At 40.9% G+C, this 12,306-nt stretch overlaps 2 protein-coding genes across 5 annotated transcripts in view; one reads left to right on the top strand and one right to left on the bottom strand.

Moving 5' to 3' along the window:
* Positions 1–5,591, top strand: part of NCOR1 (nuclear receptor corepressor 1) — a 59,080-nt gene extending 53,489 nt beyond the window's left edge. For 3 of the 4 annotated variants that reach the window (XM_010291904.1, XM_010291907.1, XM_010291906.1), the window contains 5 exons: positions 1,101–1,243; positions 2,515–2,568; positions 3,143–3,364; positions 3,939–4,118; positions 4,348–5,591. In XM_010291904.1, coding sequence (XP_010290206.1) covers positions 1,101–1,243; positions 2,515–2,568; positions 3,143–3,364; positions 3,939–4,118; positions 4,348–4,535 — 787 coding nt within the window. In that variant the 3' untranslated portion in view covers positions 4,536–5,591. Of the gene's footprint in view, positions 1–1,100; positions 1,244–2,514; positions 2,569–3,142; positions 3,365–3,935; positions 4,119–4,347 lie in introns of all 4 variants that reach the window. The other variant, XM_010291905.1, reaches the window with a different exon arrangement.
* Positions 5,592–8,484: 2,893 nt separating this feature from the next.
* Positions 8,485–12,192, bottom strand: TTC19 (tetratricopeptide repeat domain 19). Its single transcript, XM_010291908.1, has 8 exons — positions 12,085–12,192; positions 11,814–11,852; positions 11,174–11,230; positions 10,877–10,938; positions 10,196–10,290; positions 9,839–9,993; positions 9,380–9,542; positions 8,485–8,801 (listed from the first exon to the last, which is right to left on the bottom strand). Exons 1-8 carry the CDS (start codon positions 12,184–12,186, stop codon positions 8,668–8,670), a joined length of 807 nt encoding a protein of 268 aa, XP_010290210.1. The 5' UTR covers positions 12,187–12,192; the 3' UTR covers positions 8,485–8,667.
* Between the last annotated feature and the right edge of the window lie 114 nt (positions 12,193–12,306).

Here is a 12,306-nt window from a genome sequence, read left to right as displayed (position 1 = left end):
ATTTTAAGGATGTTGGCATAGGAAACCTAGAGTCTTTGTCTTTTTTACTTTATTTTTAGATGATTTTTTAATTTAAGTATGGGGTGGGTTGGGTTTTTTTGGAGTTGGGGTGGTTTTTTTAATTAAACCTGATTTGACAGATTGCTACTGCTTAAACAAACTCAAGTATTCTAAGCACCACAGTGAGCATACAGTTGATCGTTTTTACCCACTTTTGAAAACAATGCAAGTTGTTCATGACCCTGGTATTAGCTTAGATTTTTCACCTGAATTTCTTCATGCTTTAGTTTACAGAATTTTAAGAAAAAAATAAATAATTTGAATACTACTGCTTTTATCAACTTAATAAGCAGCCTAAAATTTGCATATTTTAAGATCTGAAGATAAAATGCACCCCTTGTCAGTTTGACATTTACTTCAGCAATTTTTTTATGCTAATGTGACAGAAATTATGTGCAGAAAGTGTGCCAGCTACAGTTGATAAGGGGTATGAAATACAGAATGTGGATCCCAGTCTGAAGATCTGTGCTATAGAACAAGGGTGGCTAACTGGCAGCTCTTGAGCCAGATTCTGGTTCATAAGGTTATTTTACCTGGTTTCCCAGAATGCCTGAGATAGCTTATTTGCTTGGACCATGTGTGACTTCAAACAAACAAACAAACATCCTTTTTAGTGGCATACAGGGGATAAGGGTGACAATAAGACTGTAAATAGGAGGAGCAGCTAGGGTGAGTATTTGGGCTTCTAGCTTAAACATTTCATCACCTACCGATTTGCAGGGCCCACTTCAGCCAGCATGCAGGTTGCAAGGCAGAAGTAGGCACTCCTGAGATAATTTGTAAAAGCAGCATCTCTGTGCCACTCTCCAGCACAGACAATGACGTGATCACTTTTTCTGTGAGCTGTAGAATCTTAAACCCTGTTACCTGTATAAAGCAGATGTTCTTTGGGGACTTGTCTAGTCCCCAAAAAACAGGCTGAGGAAAGAGTCTTAAAGCTCATATGAATATTGGCGGTTTCTGCCTGACTGCTTTTGGAAAGATTCGAATGTACACCTTAAAAAATGTTCTCTCTCTTTGACACATGTTGGTCTTGGCAGGACTGACTCTCGCTCTCCAGGTAGTATAAGCTACCTCCCTTCGTTTTTCACCAAACTTGAGAACACTTCACCAATGGTAAAATCCAAGAAACAGGAGATATTTCGAAAGCTGAACTCATCTGGTGGAGGTGACTCTGATATGGGTATGCAGGACTTGCCTTTTCACTGAATTTTTCCAGCTTAAGCTTTGTGTGGCTGCCATCCACAGATGCCCTAATTTAAATATGTTTCAAGTAACATGTGAATGAATAAAAAACTATTAATATAAAACCACATATATAATTATTTATGACTGAAGAACTGGAAGACCGTTAAATCTTTTTCTCTTCCCCTCCCCTCCCCTTATGCTGGTGTACATAGGACTGGCAGGCACACTTAAGCTTTTTAATGTTTAATTTGAGAGATGGAAATGGTTTCTGAAAACTATGGGAAAATGCATAATTACGAGAGAGTTGTTGAAACCTGACATTATTCTAGTTAACTTTGTGTCTGTAGTTTGCTTTGTATCATCATTATCTATTACACATTTTCCTTTTTGGAAAGATGTCTTGCAAACTGGATGTTTTGTGTTTTCTTGGCCCTTATGGTTATGGCTGTTAAAAAGACGTATTTTAATATAGTTTCAGTAATGGATATTGACATGGTGGAATATGATACTAGAACTATATTGTTGTTTCTCTCTTAGAAACCTTAACAGAACTTTGTATCAAAATTATCAGTAGTAAGAGTTTAAGCTGTTTGTGAGCTTGGTATCTAATAGAAAGTGTTTCTTTCAAAGTGAATGCTTTTGCATTGAGCAACAAATTAATCTCATTCTAAGAAACAAAGCTGTGTCAGTAAGGGTTGCAATATTCTTTTTATTTGATCCCTATTGTGTGTGCACAATAGATTTTGCTTTGAAAATTTCGTGTGCATGCTTGGCATACAAACACACTTTCCATTGCTGCCAATAGTATTTTCATTTATACATTTAATTCAGTGTTATCTTTGAGAATCTTTATTCTCAAATTGGACATAATATAGGTAATATTGGGGGGATGGGGGTTGTTTAGCCCCTCAAAAGTTGCTGTCATGTATTTTTTTATACATAGAAGTACTCAGCTGTAAGGTTCATAAGTTAAAATATGTATTTAGCGAATCAAATGCAGCTTTGCATTTTAAAGTACATAGATCGTGAAACTTCAAAAAGCCAGTCTGCTTCCTGAAGCGACACCTTTAAAAGAAGGCTAGCCATGACCATGTAAGATACTTTTACCCTGGTATAGATGATTTTCCTGAGAAGACATAGGTGCATGTTCATCTTAGAAAAAACACAACACTGAAAATAGTTCAAAGTAGTTATACCTTCTGCATGAGGGCTTGTAGTGATCATCAATACTGGAAAATTCAGTGAAATGTTGTGCTTTAATTGCAGCAACTGCTCAGCCAGGGACTGAAATATTCAATTTGCCAGCAGTCACTACCTCAGGTAAGATTTTTCAGTAAAAGAAACAGTGTATGTTTCAGAAAAAGTAAAGTAATGGAATATCTTTCATTTATATGCTTTGGGGAATCCAGTAGATGAGGAGGATGGTGAAAATTTAAAAAGTAATATCCTACATGGAAGTTTGTTTCATGTATCTTAGGGAAAACCAAAATGACCAAAGGAAGTTTCAGAAAATATTTTAAATGGGAACTTAGGCAAGAATGTTTTATTTCTGTGTGCTCTGCAAATCCTACACAGAGGTAGAAGTCATGAAACATGAAATTGGTTAGCATCTCACTTAAGTAAAATTTACCCTCTTGTGAACAGTCTGACATTCAGTGGCACTAATGACATAGCTCTTCAGTGTTTGCTGGTATGTCTCACTTGTAGCCACTGTGAGCTGCTTTGGAGCATGTGGTTTTGCATTTTTAAAAAAACACTCATCTTTGGGGTTTTTTTTCCCTCCACCTTTCTGCCTCCCTCTAAAATCTTTTCCCATATCCCTTTGTAATTTCTCTGAGACATGTGTTTTGCCTCTCCTCCCACCTTTCCCTGTATTTTTTCTTTTATCTCCCAGGTGCAGTCAGTTCTAGGGGTCATTCCTTTGCAGATCCTGCCAGTAATCTGGGTCTGGAAGACATCATTAGAAAAGCATTGATGGGAAACTTTGATGACAAGAGTGAGGAACATGGAGTTGTAATGTCACAGTCCATTGCAGTGGCACCTGGCAGTTCCAGTGCTGCAATATCAGCAAGTAATGAGACGCGCAGGGAAGAAGCTAATCCATCACCAAATTCAGGTGAGGTATTACAGCTCCTAAATATTTAACAGTCTTAAATAAAAAAAAAAAAAATTAAGGGCTTGAATAAATTTGGTGTCACTGAAAATCACTGGACTTTGTTTTTCCTAAGTATCTTATGACTTCCAAGTCATAGAGATGGTGTTTCCATTCCCCCTAGTGGTCATGGCGTTCAAAATGGTGCTGGTGACTTCAGGTCTTGGACAATTACAACACTGATGAAACAGGGAAGAGATAACAGGGTGCATTAGGTACCTGAAGCTTCTCAGTGGTTTGATGAAAACGCAAGTGTAGTACATCATCTGTAAAGAACACATGACAGTGGGAACTAGCTTGAGCTGAAAACATCTCCCTTCCTGGAAATGGAAATATAACTCCATTGTGATAAGAATAGGGATTTTCTAGCAGTAGTGTTAGAAGACTAGCCAATACGGTCACTAATTATAGTAAATCAGCAAGCCAGAAGGCACCAGTGTGAAACTCCTGTTTGTTGCTAAGTGATAAGTTATAGAAACAAACAGGCTAAAATGCAGTGTAACATTTTTGTAAAACCTGTCCCTACTGTTTCCAGGAGGGGGAGTCAGCAAGCAGAAGCTAATTGGCAAGTCAAATAATAGGAAGTCTAAGTCTCCAATTCCTGGACAGGGATATTTGGGAACCGAAAGACCTTCTTCTGTCTCATCTGTACATTCAGAAGGGGACTACCATAGACAGACTCCAGTGTGGGCCTGGGAAGATAGGCCTTCATCAACAGGTGAGAAATGGGTTTCTTTCAAATTTAACAAACTAGATGTGATATTTATAGGAAGGTCATATGTAGACATGCTCTAACACTGGTATATTGGTCAAAAGATTACAGCACACAAGGATTTTCTAAAGCAGATTTTCTGCTAGTTGTCACAACCAAAACCAGATCATCTTTCAGATACAGATCTCTTAGAACAGCTCATGTTTTTGACTTGGAGAAACTCTCTTTGATTCAGGTTCAACACAGTTTCCTTACAACCCACTGACGATGAGGATGCTCAGCAGTACACCGCCGACATCCATTGCGTGTGCCCCGCCGTCCATGAGCCAAGCAACCACTCACCAACAGAACAGGATATGGGAGCGAGAGCCTGCACCACTGCTTTCAGCACAATATGAGACTCTGTCTGACAGTGATGACTGAACTATGCAGATTTTTTTTTTAATTTGCGGGTCAAAAAAAGAAATCTATTTTTGACTTGTGCCCATAGAGACTTTCCAAGAGAGCAAGGGCCACACAATGAAGAATTGATGGAGAGTCTGTTAAATGCCTTCTGCACAGGCCATGTGTTGGAGGATCGTGATCAAGAAGGTTGACTTACTAAAGATAAATATGTAAAGAGTTTTTAAAAATGTGGACTATTCCTGTTCTACATCTATTTGTAAAGAAAACCATAATGTCTTTAAATCATTCTTCTGTAAATAGAGAGTACTTTTTGCAGTGTTTTTTCCCTTGCTATAGTATCTGGTGTACTTATGTTCAAATCATTGCCTAAACTTTGGGGGTCATTTTGTAATTTTTTTTTTAAGCATTTTCTCCAGTGTAGAGTACTCTTCATAACCCTAGCCTCCCTACCAGCCTAGCCTAACCATAACCCTAGACTCCCTACCAGCCTAGCATCGTTGCCCATTTAATGCCGTGCCACTTCTTGCAGGCATTGTGCTTTTATATAATTTTTTTTTCCCTAGACACACATTCTCAGTGGTGTTCAAGCTCTTGTGAAAATGTTGATTTTTAAGACTGACCCCTTAATGAATTCTGTACATTAACATAGTCCAGTTCGCTGGAATAAGATGATATATTTCTTTGAATTTTAAATTCTGCCACATTGTAAATTTTTGGTGCAGTTGGTTTTATTTAGCAACACTGCAGAAATATTATTGCATGGGTATGTTATGGTTCATTTTTAAAAGGATAAAAAAAAAAAAACAAAACACAAAAAAAACCAACAAAAAGAACAGCTTCTGGAGGCATACCTCACTGTTATGCACACTGGGAATTTTAACTGTGCCCCAAAAGCCTATCTTAGTGTTTTCTGTTTCTGCATTGTATGCAGTCAAAACAGGCTACTAAATTTTACTGTCATATTTAACCACAGCAAATGGCTTATCTGAACAGAGGCTCTGGGTGGGTTGATAAATCCTTTAAGAAGAAAAACCTCTACATCCCAAGTTTAAATAAAAAAAAAATGCTTTTATAGAATAATTGAGCAACACACGAGTCAACTACTTGGCTTCTGTTACAACCAGTTTGAAATAGGTACGGTGATTTATACCTTCCTCCAGTCTGATTTTAAAATCTTTATGTAATAATTATTTTAAAGTCTGTGTCCTCATCCCAATCCCTAGCCCTATAAGCAAGCTTTTGGTGGAAGTCCTTACAAATGCTTGGCTTAACTCAACTCCTGAAGTGTGCAATATGTGTTAGGGTGATTTTTTTTAATTTTTTTTTTTTAATTGTACGTGGTACTAGGAGAGTCTCCTTAATCATTCATCTATCAGTGCCTGCTATGATGTGCTTGTAGCTCATGTATACATACATCCGGTTAGTGATATCACAGGGTGTCCTGACATCCATCATCTTATTTTTTGCTGCACTGACCTCAGGAAATGAATTTAAATCTTCTGGGGTAGAAGGACTGATTTACAGATAGCACTGAATTGGAGGGTGGCATGGTCTGTCAGATTCCAAATGGCTTTTGAATCTCATTGATGAACAGAGTCTTTGCCTTGAGGTTATTTTCCAGTCAAATATTTTAAATTTAACACTGTATTTGCAATACATTGTATGGAAGGTATAATGTATCTAATCTGTGTAACCTTAAGCCATGTAAGCTCTACATCTTATGGAAGGACTGTGATGGTCCAGTTAGTTAGTTACAAACAGGAAGAAGTACAGAACTATTTTATCAATAGCAATTTTAGTTTGAGTACTTCAGAGGAACTGAAGGAAGTAAGAAAAGAGTACTTGTTGCCCAAAGTGTGGGAAAGAAAAAAAAAAAAATCCACTTGGAATTCATTTGGAAGCTTGACACTGTGTTGCAAATACAGAATTATTTTGCTACTTTTTTTAAAAACTGCATCAGAGTAGAGCAGTTGGCAGTCTTAAATCTCCTTGCAGTCTTTCTCTAGGAAAGATTTTTCCTATTCTTTACCCTTCTGGCTTAAAGTAGTGAATTTTTCATCCTGTTTGTAGACCTGTGCTCTTATTTTAACTTTTCTGTTCCTGCAGTAGCATATACTGGAAACCAAGTTGATCTGTCCTTTTTGTAGATTTAAATGTGGAGGGGAGAGTTAAGTTCCATTCTAAAACTCACTTGTTCTCACTTTCCTAGTGTAACAAATACAACATGAAAGAGGCATGTACAAATGTCTTTAACCGTACAGTAAGTATAGCATGTTCATTGCAAAGCTTCACATTATTGCTGCTGCAGCAGCAACATACCGAAGTAGGATAGTCACTTTCTCCTAAGATACAGCTTGAGTGGCATTTGCACATAAAATGTTGCTGCTTTTTTGTTTGTTATCAGAGTTCTAACTTCTCCAGTGTAAAAAACCTCTCCAGAGCCTAAGTTAGGGTTTACCACAATTCCAGTAATCTTCAAGTATGGAATTACATCTGACCTGTTTCAAACAGGAAGGTGTTTGTAAATCATGTTTACAAAGTGTAGTTTACTACAAATTTTTAACTGATTTCTGATCAGCGCTTTCACAATGCTTTCATCTTGGTATGTTTCGTGATTCTGATATGAAATCATTTAAGACTTGAAAAACCCATGCATCATAAAGCTCAACTTTTTTTTTTTCCACACAATGTCTTCAATAGACAGTGACTTCTGGATTCAGACCAATCAATAAAGGGGATCAGTTCTCCATTTGCTTTTCCTGTGTCTCCCTCTTGTTTTGCAGCATCAAGCTATGTTCATGAGAACAGGCAAAACACTTCCCTTAGGGGGTGCTGCAGGGTTCCCAGTTAACACTGATTGAGTGTCTAAGGTCTGCCACTTACTTAAAAAACAAAAACCAGAACATTGAAGAAAACTGGTTCTAATGTGTTAGAGCCTTTCTGTTAGTACAAGTGTGCCTGTAACAGCTGTATTTTTACTTCCTAGCTTGCTGAGAACAAAGCTGTATATGCAACTTGAGTTTTCTAGCTTCAGTGAACATCTAGATAAACCTGTGCGCCTCTTCTTAGCTCAAAGTTAAGCAGAGCTGAAGCCACTAATGCTACTGTAAGTAAACTAATAATGATGCAATCAACATTAAGGGTTGTACCAGCCAACTGAACTTCTTGCAAACAAAAGGTTAAAATAATGCTTGGTCAGTGACAGAATTACAGTTAGTTCTGCTATCCTAGCTAAATATGGATTTGATAACTTCTGATTTAATTCTCCTTCATCTTTTGCCTCTGCAGGGCAAAATTTAAAAATTCTGTTGTATAAGCAGGCTGTTCATACTCTACTCACATGAAGGCATGTCCTTTACAAGCCTGATAGTTTGTACATACCATTGCTTCCAACAGGAAGCCTCAGCATTCTAGCACTGACCTATCCAAAAAAGGAGGACAGCTTTGGCACCTAGTATGCCCTTGACTTGTGTAAGGTAGCTGAGTGTTTTATTTCTGACAACAGCTCTGTTTTGGTAACATAGTCTCTCTCACCCCTCCTCTGAGAGAGCATGTTTGATCTTTGGATGCTAAATGCTGTGAAGAAAAACACAATCTTCAGGCAACCTGTCTGAAAAGGACATGGAGCTACAGCTCTGTCATAGTGCAGGTATAGTCTAGGAAATACTCTATTGAAGTTAATACATACTGAACTGGAGCACTGACAAAAGTACACCTTGTTATGCTAGGCAGCATGGAGAGAGTGAAACAATTCCTGCCTGTTCTCTTTTTCATGACTTAGCTTTAGTATAGCCATGTTTTGAAACTGAGTACTTCTGTGAACAGTCAGGAGTAGCAGACTACTCCTTGACTTAACTGCAAGCGTTAATGCCAGGCTAGACTTGCACTTTGCTGGCCGTCAAGACAAAGTTAAATCACTAGCACAGTAGGTCACTTTAACCATAGACTACACCACAAATTTACATAGTTAAGATTTCACAACTTTATTTTGGGCTAAGTTGCTAGGCAGTAGCAGCCCTTCTTGTTAAGCAGTCCTTAAACTCCTCAGTGCTGTTCCCCTGGAGAACTGCACTAAACTGGGCCCAGGCTGCTTTTACTGACCAACCCTTGCTGCTGTCAGCCACCTCAAGGTTGGACTCTGTGGCCAAACTCATTTGGAGCCCTTTCTCCTCTTGGCCAGCTCAGCTAGTTCCTCCTGGATATGCTGGACAGAAGCATCGTCTCCCTTCTGTTGTGCCTGCTTGAGAGCTTCTTTGTACACTTGTTTTGCTTGCAGAAAGTCTTCTGTAGCAAGAGGAAAAAGTGGCATGGCTACATTGCCCATTTTCCAAGTCCTCTGCTGAAGCTGAGCACATGCAAAAGACTACCTGGAACACTTCAAGAACTAGGGAAGTTCAGAAAACATCCAGCATAAGGTGCCAACCAAAAGAGCTTAGACAGCAGCAGTGATGACAGGACAAGGTGCTGCTTCAGCATTAAGGTCTCATTGAAAAAAAGCCTCAAGCAAGTTTTAGGTCCTTTTGGAACCAGTTACCACACATACAGGACACAGGAAACTAGATTCACAGAATGACAGAATCATTAAGGTTGGAAAAGACCTTTAAGATCATCAAGTCCAATCATCAACCCAACACCAAATTCCCTGGCAACCTTTTGGGTACTGCATTCATTTATCTTGGACAGGATCCTTCAGCAGCTGAATGCAATTTGAACACAATACAAGTTGCCTACACCAAGTCAGCAGACCTACTGCTTAAACTAAAAATAGTAACACAAAAATAATGCTATAGTTCAATCCTACAATACAGGTATCTGCAGTCAGCAAAAGCACAGTGACATAGGCTGGACATTTATTTACTTACCTTTGTGCATCAGAATTGCTGTCAGGTTATTCAGCACCATGTGCTCCTCAGGGTGTTGGGTCTCCTTTGCCAGCTCAGCTGCCTTCTTCACATAGGAGTATGCCTCGTCGTAGTGTCCCTGAGCATCCAGTACAGTTGCTAAGTCATTCATCAGAACCACAGTCTGTACCAGGACAGAAAAGGAAGCCTCAGAGCAAGAGCTGTGTTGAGGTCTGAGGCAGCAGGAGCACCACATTCATACCCCTGTCACACTAGTAAAAAGTAGTATTTCCCAGAGAAGTTTTCAGTAAGAAAACATTTTATATTTATGTATTAGCATGCTCATTCTTCCTGGCAGGAAAACAGAACCTAGTTCGGTGCTGTGTACATCTGATGCCAGCAAAGCTGCTTTTAAGGCTGCCTCATTCCCTAGATTAGCTTTTCTGTCCCTAGTAGTCCAGCTACCATTGTACACGTCACCTGTGGATGAGTCTCTCCCTGAACATCATTTGATATCTCCAGAGCCTTCTCATACATTTTTTGGGCCACTGGGAGCTGGTTAATGTTTAGGAGATAGCGAGCATAGGAGTCTAGGCTCATCCCAAGCAAGAGACGGGTGTTGGCCTTTTCTTCAGCTGCAAATAGAGAGGAGTGGAAGTGATCACTTCTACAAAATCAAGCATGAGTTTCCATCCTACAAGAGTAGGAAACTCATGCAGCGTGAAGACATTGGATTTACATTAAGATGGTGCTTAGGCAATATGGAAAGCAACATCAAGGACAGGGAAATGGATAAAAGATAGTAAGAGAAGCCTTTGGCAGACAAGGCCGTCCCACCTGTTAAGACATCCTCAGGCAAGTCCTTTTGCTTGGCAATCTTCTCCTCTAAGGTCAGGATGCAGAACTCGTAGCCAGCCAGGGCTAATTTGTGCCTGCAAAGGTTGTACTCAGCAAAGCAAGGCTCCTTACATCCCTGAAGGAATGGATGTGAACACCTTCAATCCCTCATTCTAAAGGGCCTGTAAGACAGCTTTTCCCTTTCACCAGAACCTTCTTGCCCTTGGTGCTCTCTTCTTGATCACGGCCCAGATCCTTCTCTTGACCGATGGGCAAAGGGATCCAAGAGATGGAGGTGAACCCTCCTGCCAAACAAGGCCAGCTAAGGTAACCCATGCCAACACTCCACTGAAAAATGAAGCTACAAGTTACCAGCCAGCAACTGCTTCAAAAGCTTTCTCTCCTGTGAGGTGTGGATTTAAGATTAAAGAGCAACGTCCTGATTAAAGAGCAACGTCCTCTATGACTGCTTACACCCTAAGCTGGGCAGGTCATAACAGCAATTACCATGCTGCATGGCAGCAGGTAGGCAATATCATGCCTGTGGGAATCTTTATGTTGATGGTACCTTGTCACATCAAAGCTCACTCAGGCACTCTATTCTTAAAGAGCCTCTGTTTGGCCACTACTGCCATGTGAAGCCAAGATGAAAACAAAAGATGCCTTTAGCAGGGAACTCACTGTTTCTGCGCAGCATAGATGCTGGCCAGCTTGAGGGACATCTCAAGGATTGCATTGTCATCCTGCCAGGAGAACACACAACACAACTGTTACTTCTTCTTCCATCTCCCCAGTAGAAACATTACTTTGCCAGAGAACAAGTTTAGACCTTGAAAATGCCCATTCTGTTGTCTCCAGAGCTGCAATTCCCTTAAAGGAAGTCCAGCAAGCTCATAGCTAGTATTGCAAATTTCCAGTAGGAGGTATTACAGCACAAGAAATAGATTCCAGCTGAAAGCCTTTATCAGAAGAACATACCTCCTTTGTGTCCCCTGCAAGCAAATAGCTCATACTTGCTTTGTAGAGCTTTTCTGCCTGAAATGAGAATTTTGAAGAGAATACTGAGGAATGATGACAGTTAAAACAAAAGATCTCTACCATTTACAGAGGCAAGACTACTGGGAGATGCCTGTCTCTCAATTTGTGGCGTTTACATTATATGTCAAGACCAGTCAGACATGAAAGGCTAACCAGGTCCCAATGGTACTGCCAGCCAGTAGGGTCCTGTCAGTTCCTACTTTAGGACTCCTGCACCAGCCATGAGTTTATCACATTTGTGTACCTTCAGGGCTTTCCCGGATTCTCCTTGGAACAGCTATCTAGATGCCTGACTGTGGCATTTGACAGTAAGAAGTATTCCTTCCCTTGCACATAGCGTTGGAGCTCAAAATTTAACTGTGAAAGCATCTTTCTTAGCAGCATGTGCTCCACAGGACTGAAGTCCCAAGGCAAATTATTCCGCTTTAGACAGCAAGATCTCTGCCTCACATCTCCTAGTATGCAGCCTGTCACAGCATGCCACACCTTCACGATCTCGGACGTGACAAGACCTCGCACAAGATGATGGCCCCTTAAAATTCAGAGGGAAAAATAAAAAAAAACCAACAGAGTTACTCACATTGTCCAGTTGTCCCCGCATGAAGGCCACGTTTGCCATCTGGAAGAGACAGACAGTGCTGAAGCTCCACAAAGGCTGCGGGGATCTGGGTTTAACACAACTGCTTTTCCTTCTACCTACAGCTCCACCGCAGCCGCAGCATACAGCACTACAGCCCCCCGAAGGGAACTCCAGCCCCACGGGGACTTCTAGCACGGCCCAGACACGAGATGGGACAGCCCCGCGTAGGAGGGCGGCCAGCCCAGCCCCTGCCAGCCCCCCGGCGCCTTACCATGCTGTAGGTGTAGACGATGGCTTTCCTGTTATCCGACTGGTGCGACAGCCGCAGGGCTTGGTGCAGAACCTGCTCGGCCTCCCCCAGCTCGCCCTTCATGACGCTGAGCTGCGGAGACAGAGGGGAAAGCCGAGGGGTAGGTCACTCACTAAGACCCACGCGGCTCCCGGCTCCCCGCTGAGGTAGCACCCCGCGCCCCCCGACTGCCATGCCCGCGGC

The sequence above is a fragment of the Phaethon lepturus genome, unplaced genomic scaffold (assembly GCF_000687285.1).
Source record: "Phaethon lepturus isolate BGI_N335 unplaced genomic scaffold, ASM68728v1 scaffold32677, whole genome shotgun sequence".
NCBI classification, from domain to species: domain Eukaryota; kingdom Metazoa; phylum Chordata; class Aves; order Phaethontiformes; family Phaethontidae; genus Phaethon; species Phaethon lepturus.
The sequence above is the reverse complement of the archived record's forward strand: the minus strand, read 5'-3'. Positions and strand labels throughout refer to the sequence as shown.